General features: G+C 42.8%; 2 protein-coding genes across 2 annotated transcripts; both read left to right on the top strand.

Moving 5' to 3' along the window:
* The first annotated feature begins 1,975 nt into the window (after positions 1 to 1,975).
* Positions 1,976 to 2,756, top strand: LOC131281335 (dynactin subunit 6). Its single transcript, XM_058310660.1, has 2 exons — positions 1,976 to 2,001; positions 2,077 to 2,756. Exons 1-2 carry the CDS (start codon positions 1,979 to 1,981, stop codon positions 2,636 to 2,638), a joined length of 585 nt encoding a protein of 194 aa, XP_058166643.1. The 5' UTR covers positions 1,976 to 1,978; the 3' UTR covers positions 2,639 to 2,756.
* Positions 2,757 to 8,139: 5,383 nt separating this feature from the next.
* LOC131294427 (homeobox protein unplugged) lies at positions 8,140 to 12,929 on the top strand. Its single transcript, XM_058322474.1, has 3 exons — positions 8,140 to 9,178; positions 12,093 to 12,322; positions 12,414 to 12,929. The coding sequence occupies exons 1-3, from the start codon at positions 8,140 to 8,142 to the stop codon at positions 12,927 to 12,929; spliced, it is 1,785 nt and encodes a 594-aa protein (XP_058178457.1).
* The last annotated feature ends 490 nt before the right edge of the window (positions 12,930 to 13,419 follow it).

Here is a 13,419-nt window from a genome sequence, read left to right as displayed (position 1 = left end):
GGAAGGATGGGTTTTCTTCCAAATTGTTAACCCGATAGTCAACACGAGCGTAGACGATCGGATGCAGAGAGAATCCAATTCGATAAACCGTTAGTACTATCACCCGGAATAGTAATACCACAACCACTGACTACCGATTCTACTATAATTACTTCGACTGGAAGCAAAACAATACCTCGTTATGGTTGCTACACCCTAAGGACATTGAGCAGGATGAGTGAATGGGGGGGGGGAAGGTTAGGAAATCATTAATAATTCGAATTGTGAAGAGGAGGTAGAAACTACAGAAGGTGGAATTGAAAAGACGATTTGAACCAGCAGGACCAACCAAACACAGCTTTGTGCATCGGTTGGTTGCGGGTGTACAGATGCCAATTTGACGAAGGTTACCAACGGAATTTTGGTCAATAAGCTATAAAATTGGTGACGCAAACAAACTATGTGGGTTGTATGAAATTGAGCTCCAATCACCACCAACACTTCCTAGAGTTCTTTTTAATTTCACTCGTTTAACGAATGTTGCGAAGCTATTGCTTTGCGACAAGTAAACTCGAATGCAGGCGAAGTTAGGAGATGAATCGAAACACTAACGGTGAACAAAATTCCATGCTCAAGGTGCTTGCGCTCCTCTTACTTTCGATGCTACAAGTGTGATCAACAGAGACTTTACTGTTCGTTAGGAACATTAACAACTATAATCACATTCCTTCCGTTCTTTTAAAACTTTTATGATACAAAAGAATTTTTTCAGCATTATTTTCAATGTATAAAAGATATACATCACACAAGGGTAATAATAGAAACATCACGGCCAAACGGAAACCGATCGTTAGCGGGATACAAAATGAGAATGAAAACAGGGAGAGGTACTTAGAATGCAAAGAAAATAGTAATTTCATACTGCGTTAGTGTATTATCCAAACAGTGCAGCTAAAACCCGTTGGAGAAAAACTTTCCACGAGGATATATGAAAAGAAGCATATCCATCAGCATTGATTGGAAGAAGGGCAAAGAAGATATGATAAGACAGAGAACTCAAAAGTGCCACGGAACTTAATATTACGACGTGTAGCTTGCTACATGGGGATTGAATGCGAAAAAAAACGGGAAGAAATCGTGCATGTTTTGAGTGAGGAAGATAGATATTTATGTATAATATATGTAGTACGCTAGTGGTTACTTAAGCTCTGCCAAAACGCGCCATCATTAATGCCAAATGCGCTTTCAAAATGCATCGGTGCAGCTCCATCGAAATTCGGGTGAGACTATCGCAGCTTGCGCTGCACAATAAGCGAAACGAATTTTTAGACAAGCTCCTTCGAATGGGGAAATACTTCCGTGGCTCTACTGATTCCGATATCTATACAGAAATTTTTCAATGGGTTTGTAAAGAAATGGCAGCTTAGAGGAATGGCAGCTACTCGTGAAGGTTGGTAGTCCAGTCACAATGGTCAAATTGTACAATAATGTGTATAAGAGAATCGATAGATTGGATGGGATAAGGAGAAGACACCGTTGTATAGGAATGGGGAAATTGTTACAATAAACTATTTGTTTTAAAACGAAAACTGTTTTTTAATGATTAGTATTTAGGGTGGTCAACGAATAAAGCGAACCACAGGAGTGTGTTTCTGTGTCTAAACGAAAAAAGTTTTCGACTGCCAAACAAGAAAAACATTCTCTACCGGAGCGATATCACGGATACTTTCTAGTGAGAATAATATATTTTACTGCCGAAAAGGTAGTAATATGAAAATAGTAATTTGAATTTAGTGGTATACTACCAATGTTTTTGTTTGATTGGTGATTTCATAGCTAACAGGTATGTTCACTGACGTTTGTGCCGTTCCCAAAGGGGGTCCAAATGTCAAAGATATATCATCTGTTTTTGATGGGTGTTTTATTTACATCTGCCTAGCAGTTCTGCAAAAACATACGAAAACGGTTTAAGAATATAAAAATCACCCAAAAAGCTACAATGAATGTAGTTAAAGCGAACGAGTAAGTAATTCCTTTGCTTCAGCTTGAAGAGCATTGCAGCATTGCATTATTTTGACCTCTCTCTCGTCCGTGCAGCTTCAAAATAATGCCACGCTCGATGGTATGCGAGGACAGCAATCTACGTGGTGACATCACGATTTCAACCGGCTGCATTATCCATCCCAGTTCGACAATAATCGCCGAGTCCGGACCCATCATTCTGGGCGAAAACTGTATCGTTGAGGAGTACGCGACGGTGCGCTACCGCATTCCCGAGAATCATCCGGCGTACGCGGAGATAGCGGAAGGTGGCGTAGCGAAACCGCTCGTTATTGGGCCGGACAATGTGTTCGAGGTGGGGTGCACCGTGGAGGCGCTTTCGATCGGCGATCGCAATGTGTTCGAATGCAAAAGCTACGTGTCGGCCGATGTAACCATCGGTAGTGGTTGTGTCATTGGAGCGGGCTGCCGGTTGGTTGGCAAGCAAACGCTGGCGGACAAAACGGTCATCTACGGTGGGCAGTGTCTGCAGCGGGAAGTGATCGAGAAACAGAAGTCGCAAATGATACAGTTGGATTATCTGCGTAAAATATTGCCAAACTATCATCATCTGAGGAAAGTGAATTATGACCCAAGGAAGCCACGGCCTCAAATCTAGGAGATTTTAGGTCTAGGTTTGATAGGGGGCACAAATTCACAGGTGTTTTCAATATTCCGTTCCATGTTTTTCATTATAGATTTGCGTGGTCATAGGATAATTAATTATTGATCTATCTACTGTCTATTAAAAATGAATTACATGATAATCGTTTATTTATCTTTACATTTCAAATAATAAGTGATCAATTAACAAAACCATTTATTGCATCTTTATTCGATGGTAAGCTTTATAAAAAAAGTCCAAAATAAACCTGAAAAGATCAATTTAGTGAATTTTTAAAATCTTGCATGCAAAAATAATCGTGATGTACTTTCCGTACTAAATATCATGCCATTAAAATCACTATTGCAAATTGAAAATCACGACGCAAACAATCAAGACACAGAATTGACGATTCTGCGATAAGGCCAGCGTGAAAAAAAGAAACCTACAGGGATTGGGAGCGGCCAGTCCAAACCAGTCCCGACGGGACGATCGGATAAGAAATTCCACATTCGCGGCCAAGAAACTATGCTTGTGCTGATTTGCCAGAGCAGACAGCCCGGGATCGAGTAAGCCATGCAAAAGCGGACGAAAAGACGGAAGACCTGCATCAAACAAATCAAACCGCCAGACGCCGCCATGGCTACGAAAGCCAGGCTTCGGTGAAATCTAAAACGAACAACAAAGCAACCAAGCCCAACGAGCGAGTAAGACAAGTAGAAGCTTCAACACTCCTTCCCTCATAGCTGCAACATAGATGGGGAGCGGGGTCTCATACTCTTTTGCACTTGGACCGCATCCCCAAAGCCTTACGGGATGGTTGGTTCCTCGGATTTGCCTTGCAACATGCCAAGCGAACGTAACGCCATTGCAGGGTGGCAGAGCAGAACCGATACTTTGGTAATTAATATTCACAGATGGCCACCAGAAAGGTACGATCGGTTGACGATCGCTCGCTACTTCTTTCTCTTCCCTCGTTTTACATTCGCGGCGGTAAATCGTTTGAGTGCCGGTAGTGTGACGGACCGCAGCAATTGGAAATATTAATTTACAATGGAATGTAAAGTAATTACTAAACATTCTTAGAGCAACCTTCGGAGAGGGTGATGAGAAAAGCTATAAAATCTGTTATGAATGTTCGCGATTGCTCCTGTGTCCCCACGTGGCACAGGGGGACAAATTTATGATGTGTTTCCTTTCCTCTTTACGACCGCCATATCCGCCGGTGGCGAACATCAAAGCACCGACTCTGGGTAAAGGAATGTGAACCCTTCGATTGAATGTATAATTGTTGAAGTTCGATTATGAACATATTTTCCTTCAGCTCCTTGCTTTTTGTAATCGAAAAGTTATATATTTGTTTTGCCCAAAAAATTGTAAGCATATAAATTGAGTAATGCATCTTTTGTTGTAACAATTTCAACCATGACTGAACCTGTCGAATCAACATTTTGGAAGACTGAAGACTATTGTAAAATCATCTAAAAGTAATCCAGATAATTCTGTTTCTGTTTGAGAGAAGTGTGGCGAGATAAATACATTTCGTATAAATGTAGGCAGCCGAACTTCTATTTACAAATGATCCAATGCGTATAGAACCATTTATTTGATTCTACAGTCAGCACTAACAAACTTTCAGTAGGCACTTTTTCAAAAACCCAATGCCTCAATACTTTATATTTTGAGAAAAATGTGTATGTGTGACGATCGAAATAAGATTATGATAAGGAAAGGACAATTTCCCAAGGCTCGTATGTATATTTTTTTTGTCGAGAACGTTAACGAAGTCTAATTCTTGTAAAGTTATTTGATATTGAACATCGTTAGGATATCACCTCACAAAGTAACACATTTAGAAACTCCCTCGAGATCGATCGGCTGACGGAGGAAAAACGCGAAGGCCAGCTACATATGTGCCAGCCTTTGTGCATCCCGATGCATCCGTCCTACAATTTCACACATCTTGCCAACGAATCACGGCTCGTTTGCGGTAATTAATGGGATGAAAATTTAAATTTAATTTTCACACCATTCGGAGAGGCGTACAGTCATCCGCGGGGGTTTCGTTAGTCAAATCGTCTCATCTTATTTTGCTATATCTCTTGCGCTGGTTTGTTCTGATGAAGGATGATTTCACTACCAATTATAGCGCACTTCTGGAATTCTCTCCTTCCTGCCGTTTCCATTTTCGGTGTAATCAGCCGGGAAGGAGGTTTTCTCAGCTCTTGGTCGCGCGTCGTTAACTGAAGCTGTTTTTCACGACAATTTGGTCGGCGGCATTCCTTCCTGCCAGGAGCGTTAACTAACGCATCGTGTTGGTTTAATTTCACGCCATGTTAACACACGCCGCCACCATTTTCACAAGCCAGAACACACACATACTCACTCTTTTGGAGGATCGCACATATGGTCCTCGAAAGAGAATATCGTTGGACAGATCGACCAGTAATTATCGTCGACATTTATTTACTTTCTAAATTTCTCCCTCGCTTGCAGGGAGGTCGAGGCGGCGGGAAATTTCACGCATTTCTAAGTGCCATAGTTGCGAGTAGAAAATCAATTACCATTTGGTTTGGAACGGTCCTTTTCCTTTGAGAGGGATTTTTATTTGAAACTTCGTTGAACGTCTTTTTTATGCCTTTGCAGGACTAGGCATCCTTCCAGCCTTTCTTTTAAATTTATGCACATCTGATTTTGATTCGTTCTAGAGGATTTTTTTCCAATTTTTTTTCTTTTTCCTAAGCAGTTTAAAATGATATTGAACTGAGAAGCTATAGCAAGCTGTTAAAAAATACTTAAATGCTAAAAGAAGCATTTTTACTTTCCTGAGAATGAAATGAAACTGCCAGCAATTATGACAAACCGTGGGAAATATCTGTTTCATTTAAGCGTGGAAAATATATGTTTGGCTTTTCCTTGATTATTTGAAAAGGCGTATGCCACCACTTCCATCCAATACTGTAGACTTTTATTCGAAACGCGATAAATGCACACGCTGCTGGAAAGTAATGAATTGAACTGTTCCCTTTGCGGTAAGTTTCCAATAAAAAAAATCGTTTCAGGACTTTTCTAGTATTTTTTTCCAATGTTTTCATTTATGAATCACATACACTTTGAACGGCTAGATCGTTTACCGTCAGCGAGCGTGAACAAATATGTAATCAATTAAAAGGACATTTGTAACGAATGACCCTCTCGTTTTGGGCAGGCATGACGTAATTATGCCTGTTGCAAAATGATAGGTTAGCCGTTTGCTGGTTTAAATAACTATCATCAATCGAACCTCGAGTTTGAAGGGTGGGTTTTGTGACATATGGCAAACAAATTGATGGTGCGTGCATAAACGCATGTATTATGTGGGTGTTTTCTTTTCTGTTTGGTTCTCAAAACCCTTTGCCGCAAAATAACTGTTTTCCGATCCGAAAACGAAACGATATAGAACACTTAAATTGGTTGAGGAAATGAAATTTGGAAAAAGTTGCAATTCTACTATACTTTTGTGTGAACGTGAAAGGCAAACGATTGTATTATTTTACTTATTTGGCAGGAAGGTTAGGAAAGGAAGGTAGCTATAAAATAAATAAGTTCTATATAACATATTTAGCATGTTTGAAATAAGCTACCAAAATGGCTAGAATAATTAATCTATAAACAAACGATACAAATGTTATTCCTGTTGACACAGCTGTTCCCCATCGTAGGCTTGAGGTTAGAGTGGTTAAGATAAAACTTTAATGAACAGCCAACGACACGGATACCCCGTTGAAATGTCTGCATTCGGTGTCAATTAGTTTGGGTTAATGAATGAGCTACTTAAAGGCAAACGATAATGTTTGCATTCACGTGAAAGTGTTGAAGCTGTCGTTTTCGTTTTCGGTCGATAATTGGATCATCATTAAAGTGATATTTGTGGGTATTCCGAGTTTTCCTAACGGATCGGTAGTGTTGTTACTATTATGTAGAAGAAAACATCGATATCCTTGCATTACCGGTTCGGTGACTGTTGAACGAAACGGTTATTACCGTTCGCTGCTAGCCAATCACAACGTGGTACATCGGCACTAAGTAGGAGGAGTTTCGGAGGGTTGTCAGCGAATCAGAGTCTTGCAAAAAACACAGGGTGCTACACACGGTTTTGCAGATACGTTGGAAAATTACAAAGTAAGATCCTCAAATTGGGTTTTATGAACAACTGTTTACGAAGAATCCATCATCCAGCGAAGAACACTCTACAGCCCCTTTTGCGAACAACATAATCGCTGTTTTAAGAAAAGGGCAAAAACAGTGTTTTTGTAACAACGGTGATATTTGTTGTGTGTACGTTTCAATTTTACCTTCGTCTTCCTCCTAGCTTACCGTTTCTTCTTTTGGCTCTTTCACCAAACAAACAAATTACAACAATTGCGTGCTGTTTGTTTGCTTTTGGCAGTCTTCCAAATGAGTGCGTATTAGTTTGCCAAAATTGTCTAGCAATTAAAATATAATTTTTAGCGTACGTCTTTTCGCGTGTTACAAAATTAATGGCATTACTACTGGTTTCTTATATACTTTATGTTGATTGTTCCAAGACTGTTTAGCCAATTGCCGAGCATGGCACTACCATAAAAATGTAGTTTAATTCACTCTACTTATACCATTACCTGTTTTTTATTACTTTAGTATAGTTTGAAAAGTGTTTGATAAAATATGGATCAGTTACTAAGTTTCAGGGTATTTTAAAACAAGATTTCCACAACAAGATGGAGGGTCAATTGCCCGTTTCACAGTATCCACTATCGATTTGCGAGAGCACTCCACGGAAAGACTCGTGATTAAGACATCGTTTTGCAGAACAAAGGCTCGTCCTGTCCTGCGGAACGTTTCACCAGAAAACAATGGCGTGACAATTATCTCCAGCATCAGCGGCCATTCATGGAATTTTGTTTTATCCAAACAAAGCAAACGTAGTCAAACAACATCTTGCCGTCTCTTTCATTGCCCGATTAATTCATGTCGTGAGTCCTGAATCAAGAGGATATCTCTTTTCGCAACACAGTAACACCTCCGTCGGGAGGAGTTTGGCTGGAAGGATCACGGTGCTGGAGTGTAATTAATGGAACAGGCATCCGCGGATCGGAGAGGAAGGACAGTCACGTACGGTTTGAGTGAGTGAGAGAGGGTGACCTACGTGAGGAGTAGTGCTGTTTCAGCAAATCAATTTGTTCGAAGTGGAAGTGAGACGGTCGTATACTCCAAAGGAGGAAGGCCTGCTCTAGCAGGAGTTGTCGGTTGACGGTTGCGCCGCACGGGGGTTGTTTAAAGCTGGCCGAATATCAAATCAGTCGGAAAGTGTCACTCGATCGATGTGTTTGCCCTCGTGCGCGGTAAAGTTGTTTGTAGTTTCGTGTTGTTCAGAACCTCCTCGAAGGTGAATACGATTTAACGCGTACGGAACGGCTTTCGGAATCGGGTTTTTGGTGTGGCTTTGCGGTGATTTATGCCTGTGCGGTGATCGGCCAGTGGGGCTGTGTGATAAGATGGATAAGTTGTCGACCGTACAGACGACGGCGCCGTTGATCGGTGCCGTGTCACGGGGTGTCACGGATGTGAAATTTTCGCGCCCCTTGCCCAGTTCGTCCTTTACGATCGAGAATCTGATCGCCGTCAAGCGAAGGCGTAGTGTGGCCTCGGACAGTTCGGACCAACCGCAGTTCACCGGTGACCGTGAGGTGTCCCTGTCCCCGGTAATCGATCCGGTCGAGCGTGGCGCGGACTCACCACAACCGTTCCCCTCCGGAGGATCCCTGTCCCTGGCGGAGTCCTCCACCCCACAGCAGCAGCACCAACAACAGTACCTGGCGGCGGCGGCGGCGGCTGCAGCGGCAGCGGCAGGATACAGTGCCGCCATGCTGTCGTTCGGTTCGTTCCCCCCGCTGTACCACCCGTGGGCCCCCGCTGGCCGCTATCTGTCGCAGGCGGCGAACGAGAAATTATCGTCCTTTTTGTTTCACCACTCGAACGGTGCCAATAATAAATCGCACTCGAGTGAGTCCTCGAGTTTCCCATCGATCGACTCCCAGCCTTCGCCCCCGGTGCCGCCCGCTCCACCAGCCTCTCACGGCATGCCGTTGCCAGCGTCGGGGACGGGAGACGGAAGGGCGAGTCCTCGGGCCAGAAGTGGCGATAAATTTCACCCCCAAGCCAACGACGCCGGCCTCCTGTCGAAGGTTTACGCGGCCGCGGCCTATCAACACCAACACCATCAGCAGCCGCGCTACCTTGGTGCCTCGTCCCCGGGCGTGCCGTTCCCGGGGTCACTGGAACCGAACCTGCCACACCCGCCACTGGCGCACGTCGCCCAGCATCGGATGCTGCCGGATGAACCTTACGGTACGCCGTTCGATGGTTCGCGGGCTGGCGGAAGTGACAGCACGCCGACGGCGGTACCCCCCGGTGGGCCAATGGTGGAGGGTGGCGATGGTGGCGACGAGGACGGTGGGGACAGTGCGGACGGGTCGGCGTACAGTGACGACATTAGTCTGTCACTTTCACCGGCCGGATGTGGCAAAAGTGCCGGTAAGTTCGCCAAAGTGCCGACGATTAATGACTCCCGCGTGAGTCGACACAAACATTCGGCCGTTCAATTGTTGACTCGGGTGAATGTTGTAAAGAGTTGTTCGGAGACAAAAAAGGAACTTAGCATCGATTAGCTCGATGAATGGAAAACGATTCGTCATGATTTAATTTGATTTGGATCATCGCATGGATTGTCGGGCTATTTTCTTTTTTTTTATTATTACCGACATGTTATTTTTGGTTTGGCTTTGCAATAAACTGTATACATGATTGAAGATCACGAAAATACTAACAACACTCTCATAAGGTGTTCTCCTTTCAACGAATCATGGAACTATCCGTTTCTTTGCTGTTCAATACCAGATTCGAAAAAAATGAACAATTAGTTACATTTAAGTACTTCGTTTTAATTTCTAATCCCTGAAGAGTGCGACCATATTAATGCCATAATTGTTCGATGCTGATTTTTAAAGTGTTGTTTTACTTAATTTCCAGTTTAAGACACTCCCAATTTTTATACAAATTGTGATGCAAATAAGGTTTGCGTGAAGTGGTTTTCGGACGAACGACTGAAACTCTGGAATGGACTAAACTCGTGTTAAGAGAGTTAACACATTATTATTCTTTACTCGAACTGTTGGTGTACTAAGAGTTTATAGTTTCTAAGATTTTTATATGCTTCTGTTGGATTTTGTAACTTCGTTGAAACTCAAAATACATATTTTGTGCAAGAAAACATTGTTGTAGGTTTTAAAAATATGAGACAGAATTGCAACTGGAACGAAATGCAATAGAAAACAAATTTCATGCATTTCTGCTTTTTCAATGTCATTCCTGGATAGTGAAAATCGGCCCCTGTTTTATACTTGATATTTGATATTTTATTCTTGAATTTAATGGATAGTTAAGGGCCATTTCCGTTTACATACCAAAGAGCCTTAAAATAGTTGATCATACGAATACAATTTAAGAACGCGGCTTGCGAAATTTCGGTATCTTATAAGAGACTCCATGGAGAAGTCTTGCTATCATCCTAATTTTTCCTCAAGAAGTTCTTTTATATTTTTTTTACACTTTTCGCATATCGTTATTCTACCCCGATTCTATTCCCCCTCTTTCGTTGCACATTATCCATATCAAAAATAGTTTGTAAATAAATTATGTAATGTCAACTTTGCAACTGATTTTGAATTTCAAAAAACTTGCCAGCCTAAGAAAAGTATTCAAGGCTTGTTCAGCGGTAGCAATATTGTAAGTCAAACATGTTGATAATTTCAAACTGAAGGGAAAAGAAAAAGTCAAATTTGGCTTTGATTCCCCCGTAAACACCTTCGGTGTGCGAAACACCTTCCAACCGCTCACAATCTTGATATCAATCACAAACAAATTAATTTAACTCCTCCACAAATATTGTAACTTTGAACATTAATAATCCTCCAAATCGTGTGAAACGTATCGTTTACGTACTTAATTTGGTTCGGATGGGAGCGTAAGCATTTGAATAAGAATATCTGTCTCCCCCACTGCACTCGTCTTATTTTATCGATACCAGCAGTAGTATTGCCCAAACGCCAACCGTCACCAGGACCAACAATCTAAAAACATGAACACGATAAAACGTTTGGCCATCGGTAACGGCTTTTTGTCGGAAAAGTTATTTTACCCTCGCTTTCATCAGATGAAGTTCCAGCCCCTTGCATGAACTCCCAAGCTGCATTCCACGCCGGAAGGAGGGCGATGATAATATTCACTTAAACGGATTATGAATAATTTACCGACCCGTTCGAACGACGTCGGTCCATCGGTCGGTGTTCCCTCCGCTTTTTTTCGCCATACACTGTCCATTTTCCCGCAGTGATCACGTGGCCGGTCTTCCGGGGGGAGTGGTGGGCGAAAAAAGGGGACCGAATTATGATTTGATTATCGCCCAACGGCCGCAAAATCACTTTCTCGGCAGTCGCCAGGCACCCAAATTGACTTTCATTGTAGGCGGTAATGAAAAGTGGCGCTTGGTGGTTTGTTTGTTGGATGTCCTTTTTTGCCTCTTTACCATATTTTGCATGTGTTTTTGAAGGAGTCCCAGCTTCTCGTCCGAGCGACTTCCCCCAACCGTAAGATTCCGTTTCCTTTTCTCCCTTCACCGAAATAGGACTAAATTCCTCACGCGTTGAGTTGTTATGTAGGGTGTAGAAAAACCTCCCTTAGGAGATGTTCTTCCTTCTGCCAAGCGATATGATCCTACAAATTGGTGAGATCAACTGTTTGTCGAGTGGTTTTAGGCGAATCAAGTAGGCTTTAACGACCAGTTGTTGGCTTTGATTGTAGGCAGGCGACTCAATGAAGATAAATCGTTCTCCGACACGCGTCCAAGGATGTCATGCGAACATTTGGATCATCCGCGGATTTTTATTTCACTTTCGGATGGAAAATACAGGTTGCTTGTTGGAAGAGTTTTATAAAGTAGATTTTTGTCTGTCTTTTAAAAGTAGATTTAACTTGCTTGTTATATTCAGATTTCAACCTTAAGTGGATATTAATAACTAGTCTTTAACTGTTTTTGGACAAAATTTCGTTGCTTCTTATGATCATTTAAAAATTTCCAAACATTTGTCAAGACATCAAGTCATTGTTGTTAGAGCATTTAAATGCATTTCATTTTAAATTAAATTCGATGTACAGTTTCTTCCATAAAAAGTATATAATTTATTTGAAAATGATTGGTCAAACGTTTACAATGTCTGTAAAAACATTATGTTGCATAAGGATTTCGTTTATCCATGAACTCATTTCCTTTTTGGAATCGTCAAAAACTATAACGAACCTACAAGTGAACATTTTCAAAGAATTGCTTTGTGCTATTCTTATAAAGGTGTGCTTAAGTGTATGCTCTTCCCTTCTTTATTATTCTTGTCAGATCTTGGAGATTCCGACTCGGACGCCTGTTCGGATGACGACGGCACGTCAAACTCGGCCAACCGGCACAAGTCCGGCAGTGGAACCGAGGGTTCCAAATCTCGTCGTCGCCGGACCGCCTTCACCTCGGAGCAGCTGCTCGAGCTCGAGCGCGAGTTTCATGCCAAAAAGTATCTCAGCCTTACAGAGCGCAGCCAGATAGCGACGAGTTTGAAGCTGAGTGAAGTTCAAGTATGTTGGAAAAAGGAACAGGATATTAAGAATGGTTTATTGGTTGATATACTCGACCTAACGTCATCGAACATTTGAACTTTTTCCGCAGGTGAAGATTTGGTTCCAGAATCGTCGGGCCAAGTGGAAGCGCGTCAAGGCTGGTCTCAACTCGCACGGCCTCGGGAACCGTAGCTCGGGAGGATCCGGTACCGGCGGATCGGGACCAACGAACAAGATCGTCGTACCGATTCCGGTGCACGTGAATCGCTTCGCCATCCGCTCCCAGCATCAGCAGATGGAGAAGATGAACCTGGTCGGACCGAAGGCGGAACTGCGGAAGGCCGACCTGGGCCTCGTCGAGACCGGAGGTTTCGAGCGATTTGGAGTGGCCAAACAGAAGCAACAGCAGCAGCAGCAGCAGCACCTTCAAAAGCTGCCAATCCCTCCAACGGAAGCGCCGGGATCTCGGCCGAATCTGCAACCCCTGGGAGTGCCCGGCGATGGCGTACCTACGGGTGGTGGTGGGAACGGGTCGGTGGGGTTAACACTGTGCTCTCTGGGCAGTCCTTCCCACAATCCTCTTCCTCTACCGGCCGCTCGTGCACTCAATCCAAAGGCATTCTAAATGCCAGCGGATAAAACGCTGACCAAAAGCAGACCAATTTTATGCTCTGCCAATTAAAATCCGTGTTTCAACGAGGATGATGTGTCCATACGATGTGTGGTGACAGTGTGGATGTGTGAACATAAACGACAGAGAAACAAAGATAGTGTTTTTTCTCCCTTCGCGTACCATTTCCCAGTGAGTCCGATGCATCGCGGTTCGGTTTAAATTGGTTCACTTAAATCGGTTTCCTGTTCCGGGTGGAAGCTAAAACAAACAGACAAACATATAAAACCATCGATGAAGCTGTGTGGAACAACAAATGTGACAAACAACAAACGATGTACATGAAGTGTGCAAATGCTGCTGGTGAAAACATTTAAAAAGCCTGTTAACAATACAATGGAAATGAATGAGGAAAACAAATCAGCATTAATTGTTGGTAATTGCACGAGGTCAGCATGGAATGATGAGCACGGAATGCTCGGAAGTGATGTTTAATTGATTCAAT

The sequence above is a fragment of the Anopheles ziemanni genome, chromosome 2 (genome assembly GCF_943734765.1).
Source record: "Anopheles ziemanni chromosome 2, idAnoZiCoDA_A2_x.2, whole genome shotgun sequence".
Lineage (NCBI taxonomy): Eukaryota > Metazoa > Arthropoda > Insecta > Diptera > Culicidae > Anopheles > Anopheles ziemanni.
Note: the sequence above shows the minus strand (reverse complement) of the source record. Positions and strands in the feature narration are given on the sequence as shown.